Source organism: Maniola hyperantus, chromosome 1, assembly GCF_902806685.2.
Source record: "Maniola hyperantus chromosome 1, iAphHyp1.2, whole genome shotgun sequence".
NCBI lineage: Eukaryota > Metazoa > Arthropoda > Insecta > Lepidoptera > Nymphalidae > Maniola > Maniola hyperantus.
Window position 1 is genome coordinate 12,810,159 of NC_048536.1, and position 16,979 is coordinate 12,827,137.

The window sequence follows — 16,979 nt, forward strand, 5'->3', positions numbered from 1 at the left end:
CCTTAGGCAAATTCACATTTCGCACGTACCAAAAATCTTAGATTAGGTTATTTAATCCAAAAAATACAACACAACTCACGCGTCCGACATTTTCATTTATTGACTTTTGTTGTTTTTGTCAATGACCAGTGCTGCCAGTGTGATTTAGCAGAAATACAACTAAATAAAGATAAATTCAAAATATTTTATTTTTAACTTCTTAGAAAGAATTACGGAAAAAGCTATACAAAAAAATTTATACTTAACTTCTTTTTTTCTTCTATTCGGCTCTTTATACCGTCGTTTTGTGATTCGCAAAAATTCCGCCAATGTAAATTTAGTAGAGAAACAACGTGATAATTCTTATTTTACTTTTTCTTTTCTTTTCTTTTGAATACAAGTTAATTACTTTTAATAAAAAAATAAAACATAAAATAACGCTTTTTATAAAAGCTACCTACCACTTTAGTTGTTTATTTTGAGCTGGTATAATCATGGAATGAGACATACCGCCATCTACTGACGACATTGGAAAACATACGCAGCACTACTGCCCTCTGAACTTGAATTTTTGAATTACTTGATTATAATACTGCTAAATTAAAAATACTTGTTAAATAAGTAACAACCCAGAATTTTATGTACTATGTAATTTTGCAGTATAGTACGCAATACATTTCCCTACTATTTGATCTAAGTTTACGCACCCTGTAGGGCGATTGTCTAAAACTTGCATCAATCATTATTACAATCTCAATTGTTCTGATTGGCTGAATTTGTGCGATTCTTGTTGCAACAATGCATTGTGGCCAATAGTGAGCGAGCATTAACCAATCAGAGATGATTGTGATCGTGACATTGTAGCTGTCAAACAACCGCGGTAGGGCCACTGTTGACAACCAATCACAATGATTGTCAATGTCATTTCTTAGACGTCACTCAGCACAGAATAGAAAATCCCGAGCATATGTAAAAAGTACTCTGTGATCCCGAGCGCTGAACCACGGCTGAACCCGATGGAGTTAAGCCATCTCATACGTCCCAACCAGTCCCAAGTCCCAATCTGTTCAAGTTCTCGATCTCGCGGCTAGCGCTTTACTTTCAGAATATGTGGATAAGCTAGTGCCTCAGGAGCTAAGACCATAGTCTTTTACATAGATTATCTACTATGGTCTTTTAATAAGACAGAAAAGAAAACTTAGCACCACAGCTCAAAACTGTAAAGTGCCCCGTAAACAGTCAAACATGTTTGTCAAATATTACGTGTTTGTTAAATTATTTGATTTTCTGCGGTCGTGTTTGATGTGTTTGTCAAACAAACTACATGTTTGGCTGGTGTATTTGACAAACATGCTTGAAGGTGTACGACTGCATTTGTCAGACAAACTACGTGTTTGGCTTTGATTGACGCCGACGGCGTGTTAGACAAACATGTTTAGCCGTGTACGGGGCACTTAATGTTAGAACGTAGTGATTATATTCTCTTTGGTGATTACTGATTACCTATATTCTCCACCGATATTCTTTTAACTCTTGTCTTTGGTAATGTATTTGATGTTTGATGTCATTTGGAATTGGAATCATTTTGATTTGGAATTGGTCGGCAGTATTGTTTGATGTTGATGATGCTAGAAAAACTAGGAAATGAAAAAAATTGCTTAAAAATATATAAATGTGAAAATAATTTATATGGTGTATGTGAAGAGTAATGGTTATTTGACCTCACTATTACAATTATAAAATCATAACAATAAAAGTAGGCAGCTGGCAGCAGTTTCAATAGTAATGTGAGACAAAATGTTTGGCTACAGCAAAGAAGCAGTTCGAGTGAAAGTCAAGGTTTTTAATTTTTTTAATACAATTAATAGTTATAAATTGTTCTAAAAACAGCTATTTGCACGAATTTGTTATACACAATATTTCATCTTTACTATATTTTAGAGACTTGTACTTTTATTAGTTAACATTGAATATATTATTAGATTCAATAGTGAAAATTCCAAGAGAATATTGTACGTATTTTTTTTTAATTCTACCTTCACTGAGGGTTGAGGAAGTAGAGGCATATTTTATCATTCATCCATAAATACTTTTAATGAAAGTGGGTTAAGACTGTGAATTTTATTAGTGCTGAGAGACTAGTATCGTTGTCCCTTCATTTAGCTTGACCTACTCGACTTTCATTACTCTTCAGATGACAGCCTACCTCGTAAGCTCCCTTCATTCGCAAGTTAATTTGCACTACAGTATAGGGGTAGGGCAGACTAGATTTTGTGGAGTCAGAGTGCTCAGATTTCATTCTGGGTCACATTCACATTCAGTTTCATTGTGCATTATTTTATACTGAATTTTTTGTGCAAATTTTCTCATCTCTAGCAAGTAAAATCAATGTTGGCGGTTCTGCTTAGACCCCCTGGAGTCCCCCACAGACACTCAAATCACAACTCTTGATAAAGGTATCAGAATTCAAAACGTAACCGGAATTGTGTAGTTAGCTCAATCTACATTGATGTAACGGGTTCTTTGTCTCAAACAATTACAGTTATAGCATGAGAGTCGGCTAGAGTGTGAGTTCTTTTGTTATTTTGTTGTTCAGTGATATGTGCCAGCACATGGAGATATATTAGATAAAGATTCCCTGCATCCCATGGTTTTCTTACTGGGTCGCATTGTTGTAGACTGAACAATCTGTGCTTCGTTATTTACAGAAATGCGAAGGAAAACTGCAACCCGAATTACGAAAATTTTCAGTGGACCCTCAGATAACTTCCCTGGAAGTGTTACAGAGCATTTTAGTAAAAGCATTTGATATAAAGTCAGACTTCACTCTATCATATAGAACTGTTGATGATTATGGACAAGAAATTTATTTGCCTTTGCTGTCAGATTGGGATTTGGATGCTGCTTTTCTCAAGTAAGTGTAGAATAGTGGTATACCGTGTTCACATCATCATCATCAACCCATTGTCGGCTCACTACTGAGCATGGGTCTCCTCTCGGAATGAGAAGACTTTGGCCATAGTCTACCTAGTGATGTGCAGACTTCACACATCTTTGAGAACATTGTGGAGACCTCTCAGTCATGTGGCTTTCCACACTATTTTTTTCCTAAACAATATTCAATTTCTTCAATTACACAACTCCAAAAACTTACAGGTACATGCCCGTGTTGCATGTACTGCATGCATGTTTATTTTACTGGCATATACAAGAATGTTTGCACCAGTACGATAAACACAAAAGAGAATTCAAGTGGTGTCACCCATACTGTACTTGTGACTGGATTTACTTGAAGTTTATTTAGTACAAGAATGGCGTCGATTCTGTTATCTTTCTCTAAACTAATTTTAGAGTATCTGCATCTTTTTCCTTATAGTTTTGCTAAAAAGAGGGAACATGAATTTTACATTTGAAGATTCTAAATTTTAGTGCACCCTACAAATTTAAACAGTAGGCTTGCAACTGGCAGCAAAAAACGGCTCTAAATTTAAAATTGTCACACTGTGTCTGTCCTTTTCATATTACATTAGCAAAAAGGATGTGAATACTCTAAAATTTAGGGTGTGCTCAGAATCAGTACCAATGTTAGCCTATAGAAAATATTTTGGGTCTTCTCTTCTTAAATTGTTAAGCTTTTACTGTATAAAGTTAAGCTGGAATGCATTAGTGATTTTTGATGTTACTTCTTGTGAATTCTAATATTGTATTTAAATTAATTTGTTAAACAATATTTTGTAGGGCTCATAATATAGCTCTTACTCAGAGATCAGAACCATGTGTACAGCTAAAGGTAGATATGAAACCTTTTGCGGAGGCTTCCGAGGACTGGGAGCCCCCCGCAACTCCATCAGCCCCTGTCAACCAAAGCAAAGAGCAGCCAACAGTGTACCAAGCTGCTCAAGCAGAGAAGCAAGAAACACAGAGTGGTTTTCAGGGGCTTATTATGAACCAGGTGAATAACTTTATATAGAACTAGCTGATGCCCGCGACTTCGTCCGTGTGGATTTACATTTTCCAAAATCGCGCAAATACACGTAGGATAAAAAGTACCCTACGTGTAATCTATCTCCATTCCAAATCATCCAAATCCGTTCAGCCGTTTTTGCGTGATTGAGTAACAAACATCAAAACATCCACACTTTCACATTCATAATATTAGTAGGATTAAGGATCCGCCCTGGCTTCGCACCAGTTGCTTATTATAATTTTCATAGGGATCTCAAAAAAAAATATATATATAGCATATGTCACTCAGGAATGATGTATCTTTTTACTGGTGAAAGAATTTTCAAAATTGGGTCATTATTTCCAGACAATTACCTTGTACAAACAAACTTACGAACTTTACCTCTATCACATGAAGGGCTTTACCTGTAGGTTTTAAAACAGATTTTTTATTATGCATAATAATTTTTGATTTATCTTGCAAAATGTCGAAAAAATGTAGTACGGAACCCTAGGAGTCCGACTTGCACTTGTTTAAACCTGTGGGAACTCTTTGATTTTCTGTGACATAAAGTCCATCCCCAGAGTAAAGCATAATTGGTTAAACGGATGATCTGTGAAAATGTAGTAGACAGACACGCTTTTGCATTTATAATATTAGTATAAGTATTGCATAAATTTTGTACAGGTTGAGAAGACATTTAACATGTTTTCGAGAGCACTTAATCTCTATGATGACCCCACCAATCCACCGCGGCCACCGCTCAGCGACATAGAGTTCAGGGCATTCTTAGATGCAGTCGGACAGATTAATAACACATCTAAACTGAGGGAAGTTATATACTGTGGTGGGATTGAACCTAGTTTACGGTAAATATTTTATTTTCCACTCTAAGGTAATTTTTTGTGCTGTTGCTATTTTATTCATTCATATAAAATGTATACATATAATATAATGTTTATGTATTTGTTTGTTCGTTACCTATGTGTTTGTGCAACGTTCATTGAAACTACAGTTGTTGCCACTATGAGGGTTTCTGACAGTAGGAACCTTCACAAAACCTTACAACTTCTAAAGTAATGAAAATAGAAACCTTCTGAAGTACCACCAACGTGTCATCTAATGATGACCCATCAGTCGCATCAGTCACAACGCATACCGGCGGGGTGATTACGACGTATCTAGCGACAGGCGTAAATCTCGCAGTCAAACGTCACACGTAACAGCGACTAGAGAGACAGCAATAGCCACAAAGCAAATAAGAAGAAGAGAGACAGCAAATGCACTGTCGCATTGCTACTGCTGTTGCGTTGCTGTCGCTACTGCAACGTTTTTCGTAATCACCCGGCGGTATTAGGTAGTATCTAATTAAGAATAGACTGTTTAAAGTAGTTACTCTTTATTATGCTGGTTCTGCAATTTTTAATATACATATTTAAAAATTATTTAGAAAATTTCCTTGAAGTGTGGGTAAAAATACTATCATAAAAAAATTATTTACTACCTATAACAATATATATGCTATTCTTACAGAAAAGTTGTATGGAAGCACATTTTAAACGTTTACCCAGATGGGATGACAGGCAGAGAGAGAATGGACTATATTAAAAAGAAAGCCAATGAATATTATGCCTTACGAGCTCAATGGAAGGATTGCATACAAAAGGGGATGGTAAGTAAATATTGCTGGGTTTCTTGAGCATGTTGCAACATTGAACCAATTCAATAAGAAAATGGAAAACTTTGGAGTTCCAATTTTAGCCATTTACTCTTCACCTTCCGTACAATGCTATGATGTTGTAATTTGTATAGACTATAGGTCTATAGATTATATACATGTTATATAGGTCTAGATATTATGTACATATAGTGCAACAGTACAGCACTGCAAGTCCTGGGCAAATAAATCTTTTAACATGAAATACATGCGCGCTACGCAGTTCAATTGCGTTCATAGAGTATTCAGCTTCTAAGGACCACTTTTGACACTTTTCGTCGCTCGGCGTGTTTGTCCAAACCTTTAGCTACATCTTGCAATCTTCTTGTATTCCATCTTCATCTACAATCAGCCTGCATCTTCAAGGCGTACATAAGTTATAGTACGCGACAGGTCGAGATTTCAATCGCAATTCGGGAAGGTACGCCCCCGCACACCCGCACAGCCCCCGCGCTAACCCGGTGCGGGCGAGTGTGGGTGTGTGGGGCGATTGCCATCTCAAACTGTTGCGGACTATACTCTGTACTTACACAGGATTATTAAAAAACTTTAATCCACGCGGACGAAGTCGCGAGCATCAATATGTGTATCATAAAAATCATGCAAAAAAGGGTATTCCAAACCTGATGTCAGACGTCTTATGTCTGTGTTCTGTGTAAACAATTTTTAGCTTGTTAAAACGAAACAAAAACTAAAAACCGCCCAGTGCGAGTCAGGCTCGCGCAATGAGGGTGTCGTACTACAGTCGTATTTTTTCGACATTTTGCACGATACTTCAAAAACTATGATGAATAAAAATAAATAAAAATCTGTTTTAGAATGTACAAGGTGAAGACCTTTTATATGATACCCCACTTGATATAGTCACTCACTTCGAAAGTTGAAAATACTAATTATTAGTTCATGACCACATTTTTTTTTTGTGTGATCTAACCCTAAATTCACGGTTTTCAGATTCTTCCCCAAATGTCAGCTATAAGATCTACCTACCTGCCAAATTTCATGATTCTAGGTCAACGGGAAGTACCCTGTAGGTTTCTTGACAGACAGACAGGCAGACAGAGAACAAAGTGATCCTATAAGGGTTCCGTTTTTCTTTTTGAGGTACGGAACCCTAAAAAGCTGGTTAAAATACAATCAAGTTTCAAAAACTTCTCTTTTACATTGCAGGCAGGCCCCTCTTTCCCACTGGGCACTCTGGGTACGTGCCCAGGGCCCACGATCGACAGGGGTCCACTAGTCCCAAACTATAACCAACCGGCCAATATTTTATTACCGAAAAACTTATTTATTTCGATATAATCAAAAGTCAAAAAGGTCCTCTCAAAGGACCATAGAGATTGTTAAGTAGTCAAGACTGACTTTATTCGATCTTTTTAACCCCCAACCCAAAAATATTAGGCCCCATTATTCTAAAGTGCCCAGGGCCTCCAATAAGTTAAAGACGGCCCTGATTGCAGGTAAATGCTGACTTGGCCTACGTGACGAGTATGGTGCGCAAAGACGTCCTTCGAACCGATAGACATCACAACTTCTACGCAGGCAGCGACGACAACCAAAACATAGCATCGCTCTTCAACATTCTCACCACGTAAGGTGTTTTCTTTAGTATTTCATTCACATTATATAATCAATACTTATAATTTCATTTAATAGGGATGTCAACTATTCAAATTAGCATCTCTTTGTCAAACGTTACGTCACGCGTTTGGTATAGGAACTTATGAAATAATGAAATCCATCATAAATATTTGATATCCTTTTTTAGTTAAATCGTTAATTTAAAATGGTTATCAAACTTATTGGTTTAAAAAAGTCAAGAGTTCAGTTTTTTAGACTGATACCATATTTAAGGCCTTTCTGAAAATGTCCTAGTTAAATTTTGGTTTTCCCTTTGTTATAGGTATGCCTTGTACCATCCAACAGTGAGCTACTGTCAAGGTATGTCAGATTTAGCGTCTCCTTTACTGGTGACGATGGGCGACGAAGCTCATGCGTATATTTGTCTGTGTGCGCTCATGAGTAGACTGTATCCCAACTTCCTATTGGACGGGGAAGCTATGACGGTGAAATTCACACATTTGACTGAATCTCTGCAAGTGTACGATCCAGATTTCTACAATTATTTGAAATCCCAACAAGCCGACGATCTATTGTTTTGCTACAGATGGTTGCTTTTGGAAATGAAACGTGAATTCGCCTTCGACGACGCCCTCCGAATGCTGGAAGTACTCTGGGCTTCGCTACCACAAAAAACTCCCACAATGGAATTATCTTTAAAGGAGAAGGACTTCGACTCCACAGTCGAAGCAGAGGTCGATCCGCCTCCGCTGAGCCCCATGATAAAAGCACCGCGAGAAAACGCATACACCAAAGTATGTGCGATGCGCCGTCAAAGTTCGAGTTTTAGTTTAGCAAACGTAAAAGCGCCCAAGCTTGTCACTACGAAAAAAACAAATCACAGTTTAGACGAAAACGCGGCGCGCAAAATTTTAAATAGTTCTTCATTAAAACACACCAAGGAATTCCAAAGCTTGGATGACGCTGTTTTACAAACAAAAAAATTGTCGAACGAAAATGTCGCCGACAAGAGTTCAGAAACGACGACGACGTCGCAAGAACATAAAGTCAATACTAGGAGAGGCATGAAGAGTGTACCGGAACACGGAAAAGCCTTTGATGTCCCCGAGTCGACAGCGATAGTTTGGTCGAGCGCTGGAAACTTGTCCAATGGAACAGCACATGCTGAAACCAAAGAAACTCCTTTAGGAAATCAGATAAGATTGTTGAGAGATAAAATATCAGTACATAATAATAAATTTTTTTCTTCCTTAGACACTCTAGATGATTCTACAAATTCAGATTCTAATAAACCGAAAGTTAGAATGATTAAAAATCTAAACGAATTTCTGAACTTCGCTACTGGAAGTAAAACTAATATCGTTAAACAAGACAAGCTCCAGAGGACTCATTCGGCTATCGAGCGTTCCCGTTCGAAAGAATGCCCCAAAATAATTTTAACCAAAACATCGTATGACGAAAACGATTTATCATCAACAAATTTAAAGAATCAAGGACTCAGCAAAGTTAGCAAAATGAGTTTCGAAACCAACGACGGCAGCAGTCCAGATGATTCGCAAGAATACTATCCCATGACGACATCTATGACGAGAGAATTGAGACTGGAATTAGAACATTTAGACCGCCAAGTGTTCGGACCCTCGTACGTTAATCGCTGTAGTATGATATGCGATTCGCCATCGGACTCTACGAGCACCGAAGATAAACCGGCAGCATTTTACGCAGAAACGAAAGCAGACTGCGTCGCAACCGATGCTCTAGAAGTACATAACGAAGTAGCAGAATCTGTCGAAACGATAAAAAGGTCACCGCTCCTCGAAACTATAAAATCTAATGCGAGAAGCGCGGAAGATATATACCTGTGGGAAAACCCGTTGCACAGAAACACTCCTACCACTAGAACTTCTGCGAGCTGCCCTCAGACGCCCGACGAGCAAGCAGAGTTAGATTTCGATGGCGATACGGGAGAAATTTTTGAGGAACATTCGGGTAAAAAATCTATAACACCTATTAGGCTATTGAGAAAAAATCACTCTTTGGAACCCCAAGAATCATTAAAAAATATAAGGCATTCCAACACACATTCCAGCGAATCAGATTCCTCTGAAAAAGACCCCGTTGAATCGATCGACACGCCTACACTACACAGTCAGCAAGAGCTCAATTCAAAATCCCACAAATTTTTCTCAAACATGTCCCAAGAATTAGAGAACGCGAAGAAAAATTGTGAATCTCTTCTAAATGTCAAACAGTCTAATTTGCAGAGTGTGGCATCGACGATCAACAATTTTCAGAAGAAATACGAGGTTTTTAAACCTCCCGTGCAAAAGAGTGCGGGCGTTCCGTCGGTAGGTACTGAGACTTCGGTCAAAAATTGCATCAGCAGTCTTCCTTCGCCGACAGTGTTCGGTGGTGGGAATCCATTTTTAATGTATTTATGCCTGACAGTATTGCTGCAGCACAGAGATTACATAATGAGAAATCGCATGGACTACAACGAATTGGCGATGCATTTTGACAAAATGGTACGCAAACATAACGTAAACAGGGTATTGAATCAAGCGCGGCAAATGTACGCCCTTTATTTAAAGCAACAAACACACAAGACTGGTGATGTTACTACTTGAAGTTTTTTTCCTTTAGTGACAGTAAAGATCTCCAATAAATTCTTTTTATTGCTCACAATTTATTAAATATAAGCTTAACTTTAGGTTTGAAATTAGTGCGTCGAATAAATTGTATTTAGACGAATCCAGTAACTATATTATGCATTTCAAAGAAAAATTAATATTGATGAAATTATAAGGTGTGTGATGTCCTTTTATGTGTTAAGAACAGAGGCCTTATTTTAAGTCTTTAATTTTAGTGTATATTTTAAGAATGATCCGTTTATACTATGGGTCTACATTTTATTTTGTCACACGTATATTTTTGACGATAGACAGTTTTGTTCTAAAACCCCTAGGAAATAATTATATTATATTTTAGTTGTTATTATGTTACAAGAGTCAAAACACACGGCAGCCGCATTAAATTCTTAGGCCCACTTGCACAAGGACTGATTTAGTTAAATTTTTAATGCTGTGACATTTTGCCAACCACATTATGCTCTTGCCAAAAAGTGATAGCAATATATTGTATAACTAGTGGGCCTTATCTGCTTCCACAAAATAGACAAGATGGATGGACTCTAATGCTGGGGCATTTAAAGTTATTTCCAACAGACTACTGTGGCGAAGCATTTCTTACACTTGCTGTTTTGTTCCAAGATTTATTATGCGCAAAATTTTCGAATATATTGAATGAACATCCTTGTATTTCTTATTCCAAAGATTAGGTTTGGACGCCTATTGTGATATTATTTTATTTAAGTTTTTATATCTTGCAGTACCTAATTGACTTAATTTAATCTATAAAATATGCATTTAGGATCTTGTGTGAGTGATAATAATAAATGCACAATCATGCTCCTAAGTTAATGACTAATGTTTTAAGTAAATAACTTAGTTTTACGAAGTTTAATTAAGTAATGTATAAGCTTCTCTAAAATCAATCAAATTAAACCCAGTTTTAATTAATGTTCATTACAACCGTTACAATACAAATAATCCTCACTATCTGTTGAAATAGTTATTTAATGTTCTATACAGTCATTGGAAATGCATAAATGTATATTATTATTGTCATTATAGCACAGAATTCCTGTGGCATGCGTCCTATTTTTTTCTGACAGAAATTTCTGATATATACCTATGCGGCCGGTTTTAAATTGTATTCTGTTCATCTGATTTCTGTAAGACCTTTTGGACTAAGAGCCAGCGCGTGCCAGACCTTCGTTATTTTTACAAAAGCTGAAAGTTTCTCTGCGTATTGTCCCCAACACAGGCAGGTACGATCAGCGGCTATAGTTTGGATCATGGTGGCTTTGAGAGATTTCTTATACTCGAAAAATATAAAAAATATTAGACTTTAGACTTTGATGTTAATTTGTTTTTACACCTTTATTTCCTGTTATCTCCCAAAGCCACCATGATCCTAACTTTATAGTCGCTGATCGTTTCTCCCTGTGTTAGGACAATATGCAGAGAAACTTTCAGCAATTATAAAATAACGAAGGTCTGGCACGCGCTGGCTCTCTCTCTATTTGTTTGTAACGAAAATGAGTTGCCAAATAATTGGTTAGATTCAATCGCCGATAGTGAGGAATTTGCTGAACTTATGAAATTAAAAATAATAATTATTATTATCATCAAATGCTGTGCTTAATTGTTCATAATATGAATACTAATTCAAGTATAATAGCCTGTAAATAAAGTATATAGAGCTATTCTTTGAATTCGTTTTACTTTATAACCAACCATGCATGTTACCTTTATGAACTAATAATCCATACTAATATTATAAATGCGGAAGTGTAAGAGAATAAACACACACTCACCTTATTGTGATTCATTGTGGAAATGGCACTACTGTCATAAGTTTGTTTACAACCGAATTAGTTTCACCCGCCCGCGCCACTTAGCTAAACGCTTAGTTAAAACAATTTGATTAAACTTTGGAAGATGGTCAACAGTTCACCCTTGACACCGCACTTCGCCAAATAAAACCAAACGTTAAATAATAAACACTTGTCAATTTATTAAAGAAAAAATATACTAGGATTATTCTATTTATGCAAACTTAACGATACCTTAGTCCATTACTCTTTACATTATACAATATCACATCAGCTTTCAATTTCACGAGTCGAAACGATGCGCGAGAATTTGCTAAGCTACAAAGTACATAAAGCCGAAATGTAACTTCTGCTTGCTAATTGAAATAAAATACTAATATTGAGTGCAGGTGTTGTCGTCTACTTTCGTTTGTTACCTCCGCCGCCCGCAAGGATCATGGCAATGCGCATAAAGATGTTCAGGACGTCTAGGTACACCGAGATTGCTCTGAAAACAGAGAAACATTTACTCCAGTCCACACTAGACCCTAGAGTGATTTTAGGGACAGCGGTCTAGGGTACACCTAATACAGTAGCCGGCAAAAAATATTGTACATCGACCTTTAGAATGAGATCTCGGCTTTGTAGAGCATTCTGTCACTAATACTTATGTGATGTTTTGTCGATCTCAAAAACCAGAGAACACTCTACGAAACCGCTATCTCTTTCCAAAGGTCGATGTACAATATTTCCTGCAGGGTACTGAACTTTTTTTAAATAAAAATGGCGAGCAAACGAGCAGACGGGTCACCTGATGTTAAGTGATTACCGCCGCCCATGAACATAAGCAGTAACAGAGGAACCACCAATGCGTTGCCGGCCATGCTGAAGTGATATCTCTTGGGATTTTCTTGCGTCACCGTTCTCACGCAGCAAATGCCTTTGAAACATTAGTTATTTATTCGTCACGCCAACTGTAGCTGACGCTCTGTCACTTACGAGTTAATTGGGTCATAGGGCTGGAATCCGTATGTAGGGTGCATCTCGGCTCGCTTGATGATGGCTTGCGTGTCGTACAGGAGGAACCCACCGAATACTATCAGCCCACCGTACAAGCTCAGAGAATACAATCCTGGAACAAAATACCTTTATTTGTGAAAAGGTACAGAGTAAAAAACCAAAATATAAAACAGTCAAGTGCAAGTCAGACTCGCACACAAAGGGGACTTCTGCACTATCATACAAGAAATAACAAATTTTAATTTTATTATAATTTTTATGGCAGCCATTTTGAACGTTTCAATTTGTTGTTATAGCGGTAATAAGATATTATATGAAAATGTTAACTCTACCTAATATGGCTCATGAGATATAGTCCGCTGACAGACGGACAGACAGATGGAAAGCTTAGTAATAGGGTCCCGTTGGCACCCTTCAGGTACAGAATTCGACAAAGAAATGAAAAGTATTAATTAATTTTAAATTAACTAATTACTTGGTCTTTTTAAACCGTTTATTTCAAACTTTGTGATGGTGTCTAAACAGTTCTCCTTTGATGAAGCATGACATCACAACCGACTGACTGACTGACTTCACAAACTGACCCCACAATGCAAACCCCTGGCCCCAACATGATCTCCAGATCCCCAGACGGACCAACCCCACAACCTTCCAGCCGCCCAACGCCCTCACCCGCCAACTTCCGAACCCCGTCAGAACAACTGAACTATGGACCACAACCTCCCAACCCCAATTCCCTAACGCATCGACCCCCCGTATTATGTACCTGCGCCGAGTGCGGTGGTAGGCGGCAGGAACATGCCGGCCAACGACGCGGCGAACACGGCGCCCAGCCCCATGGCCAGCGGCGCGCGCATGTTGAGGAACTCGCCCGACGGCGCGCACACGGCGATCGTGCTCAGCCCGCCCACCACGCCGGCTGTATACCTGCACACAAAATAAATGTTCATTTCATCGCAATAGCTTGAAAAGGTTTGACGTTCGAAATCTGGAAAAATTCATACTTCAAAATAAACTCAGAAACATGGTTCATCGTTAGTTTTTATCTATTAGTGATACATTAGTATTAAGTATGCTTCATTTTTATTTTTAGTACCCATGAATTAAAATTTATACTCAGTTTCAGTTTTATTAAATAGATAATAATGTTTATTTTGTAAAATTACAAAAATTCAAAAAGGGATTTTAAGGTATCATTTTTGCTATCCATACTTCCATACTAATATTATAATCGCGAAAGTGTATGTCTGCTAGCTTTTTACAGGCCATTTGTTAAACGAATTTTAATGAAAGTTGGTATAGAGATAGCTTACATCCCCGGAAAGGCTTAGGCTACTTTTGATCCTAGAAAATCCAAGAGTACCCACAGAATTTTTAAAATTCTAAATCCACACGGACGAAGTCGCGGGCATCATCTAGTTACAAATAACAATAAAAATATTTACCAAGCCGCACGCATCAGAATAGGTCCTCCAAGGAAGCACATAGGCGCAATGACAGCTCCCATGATGCCTGTATGCACCATCCAGGCCAGCTGTTTAGCTCCGAACCCTGGCTGGTACTCCATGCCTCGGACAACCATCCCCGAACCAATCATCAGTGCCATAGTCACAATAATTGACTGGAAAATAAAAAAATACAATTTTATTAGTCTGATTACAAAACAAAATAATAATACCGCCTATAACTTGAATTATATAATAACTTAGCACCTAGGATTTGAATAGTGTAATTTTTTACTGTACGATTCTGTTGGTGGTTCTTTAAAATAAAATAAAAAATACCTAGGTTTTGTGTTTACAATGCACATGTCATACCTAAGGTTTTCTAGTAAACAATAATTCAGCATTAAGTGAAATCTTTTTAAGGAGCACATGAATGCACTAGTCCAACTCCAGGATGGATATATTTCTGCTAAGGTCTAAACCAGAAAAGCTGCACCAATCATTGTTATAGTATTAATTCTGTAATTGGCTGCATTTACAGAATGTTTGCTGCAACAATGCTATTTAGCAAATAGCAAGAATGTCAGCCAATCAGAGGTGATCGTATTCAATACACCTGCAGCTGTCAAACTATCGCGGTAGAGCCTCTTAGTCAGTTTTGCAATCATAATAATATTATAGTGTATGAAGTTACTTACTATCCATCCGTTACGAGCAACCAAGTTAAGAAGGGCTGGTGTTCTGAAAACAGTGATGGCACTACCAGCAGTGAGAACTAGTGATCCAGCAATATATCCATATGTTGCTTTGATACGATCCTTTACATATTGTGGCCACAGGCTAAAACAAAGAATATATAAATATGTAAGTACATACTTAGTAAATATTTAAGTATAACTTCAAAAGTTAAACCTAAAAATTGTTTTGTTTTGACTTGAAGTGATAAAAATGCATTGATATAATATGTAATTGCAAGTTTGATTTAGGTAAAATATTGGTTTTGTATATTTTTCAAAAAATTGTTGCTAAGTATGTTAACATAACGGCTACAAAAATAACAACTTATAGATTATCATATGAAAAATATTCATTCAATGCCAAGAGCTTAAAATAGATTCAGTCTTATCATAATAAACAAACACCATTTCATCATTATATTAGCAAACTGATGACGGCTAGGAACCAAAACCTGCATGCCTGGGAGTTCTCAATAATGTTCACAAAGGTGTGTGAAGTCCGCCAATCCACACTTGCACACACACACACAAACTATGACCTTTTTCATATGACCCGTGCTCTGTAGTGAGTCGGCTATGGGTTGATCATGATGATGATGATGATTAGCTAACTGATGACTCACTGTGCTTCCTGTAGTGTGCCAGGCTTGACCCCGGAGCCATAGTAACATAATGCTGCAAGGCCCACCGCTGATGCGCCTGCTAGTGCACCTTTACCCAAGCTGAAAGCTAAAAACAACACAAGTCGCACAATTTGTTTGAGGTAGAAATAACTAAAGATGACAGTGGCACAGTTCACAACACAACCTCTAACAATACATTGAGGCTTCAACGTCAATGGCAGGCGTCAAATGTTTGTACAGTTGACACTAGGTAGCCCTAAGCCTAATTTTTCTTTGATATCACATCACCAAAGCCTAATATGTGACATATCATCAATTTACGATTAAACCAAGAGTTCCCTCAGTCTAGTTCACTCTGACAGTGAAAGCTGCGTATAGGTTGTGTTGGTGCTGTTATTTATTTGAACTGTGACCACTAACAAAATACATTTTAAACATTATATTTTACAGCTTTTTATACAAGAATTAATATCAGCCCTTTTATAATTGGGTCCTGCCTTGATTTCAACATCATAGTGAATCAGGGCAGATTATGTTACGTACTACTACTAAATAATTAAGAAAATGATATATTACAAACTTAATACCTAATTTACTAGCATACTGCATTTTATCTACATGTACACATGAATATTGGAACTGATTCTTAGCCATTTGACAAAATTGCTTTATTATTGTGTTAATAAATAGAACAAATAGTTGCTCTTTTTATTATCTAACTGTTAGATTTGAATTAATATATTACTAAGGCGTAAAAGGCCTTGGTTTAAAAAATAATAATAGTTCATTTAAGAAATGTAGGACTATATGAATGATACAAAATTTATGCCAGTGGAATATTATTCTAAAATAGTTGTATTTGGATAGATCCTATAACCACCCAAGCACAGAGATTGCGAGTGCGTAAATCATCAACATTAAAAGCTCATTTTACCATTGGGGCCAGCAGGGGCCATCAACCTTTCCCAGATTGTTGGCTGTGATCGCGTGGCTACTCTGGAACGAGGCTCGCGTGCATAGTTGCGCACTATATAATTTTTTGGTACAAATCTTTGAGGTACTGGAGTTTTCAGTGTATGGGTTACACTAAACGCCGAGCGGGTTACGCACAATCGTGAAAGCATGATGCAACTGTGAAAGAAAAATTAACTCTTTAAACTCAACATGTATTTTTATAAAGTAATCCTAAAAACTAGCTAAGTCGCTAAATTATTGTCCTGCAAAAAAATTTTTAGTCTAGATCAATAAATAATAATCTTCAACATATATGTAATTTCGGCAAATCACGTACCTATGCGTGTCTGTTTTAAAGTAAGTTCTCACCTTTATTTTTACCAGTTTGATATGAATATTTACCCAAAAAACGTAATACTTTAATAGCCCAGAATGTATAAATTATTTGTTATTAAAAAAAGAATTCTAAATAATATTTCGCAATTCGCAATTTGTCCCATATGTAAAAAGTACTCTGTGATTTGTCCTTTGATTTCTAGAAA

At 37.1% G+C, this 16,979-nt stretch overlaps 2 protein-coding genes across 2 annotated transcripts; one reads left to right on the forward strand and one right to left on the reverse strand.

Annotated features, from left to right (window-relative positions):
* The first annotated feature begins 1,567 nt into the window (after positions 1 to 1,567).
* Positions 1,568 to 11,553, forward strand: LOC117983756 (uncharacterized). Its single transcript, XM_034970381.2, has 7 exons — positions 1,568 to 1,818; positions 2,688 to 2,893; positions 3,718 to 3,931; positions 4,613 to 4,794; positions 5,459 to 5,597; positions 7,103 to 7,233; positions 7,546 to 11,553. Exons 1-7 carry the CDS (start codon positions 1,777 to 1,779, stop codon positions 9,848 to 9,850), a joined length of 3,219 nt encoding a protein of 1,072 aa, XP_034826272.1. The 5' UTR covers positions 1,568 to 1,776; the 3' UTR covers positions 9,851 to 11,553.
* Positions 11,554 to 11,836: 283 nt separating this feature from the next.
* Positions 11,837 to 16,979, reverse strand: LOC117984120 (growth hormone-inducible transmembrane protein-like). The gene is made up of 8 exons (XM_034970775.2): positions 16,807 to 16,979; positions 16,418 to 16,614; positions 15,484 to 15,589; positions 14,822 to 14,963; positions 14,124 to 14,299; positions 13,445 to 13,605; positions 12,658 to 12,790; positions 11,837 to 12,166 (listed from the first exon to the last, which is right to left on the reverse strand). Exons 2-8 carry the CDS (start codon positions 16,605 to 16,607, stop codon positions 12,079 to 12,081), a joined length of 996 nt encoding a protein of 331 aa, XP_034826666.1. The 5' UTR covers positions 16,608 to 16,614; positions 16,807 to 16,979; the 3' UTR covers positions 11,837 to 12,078.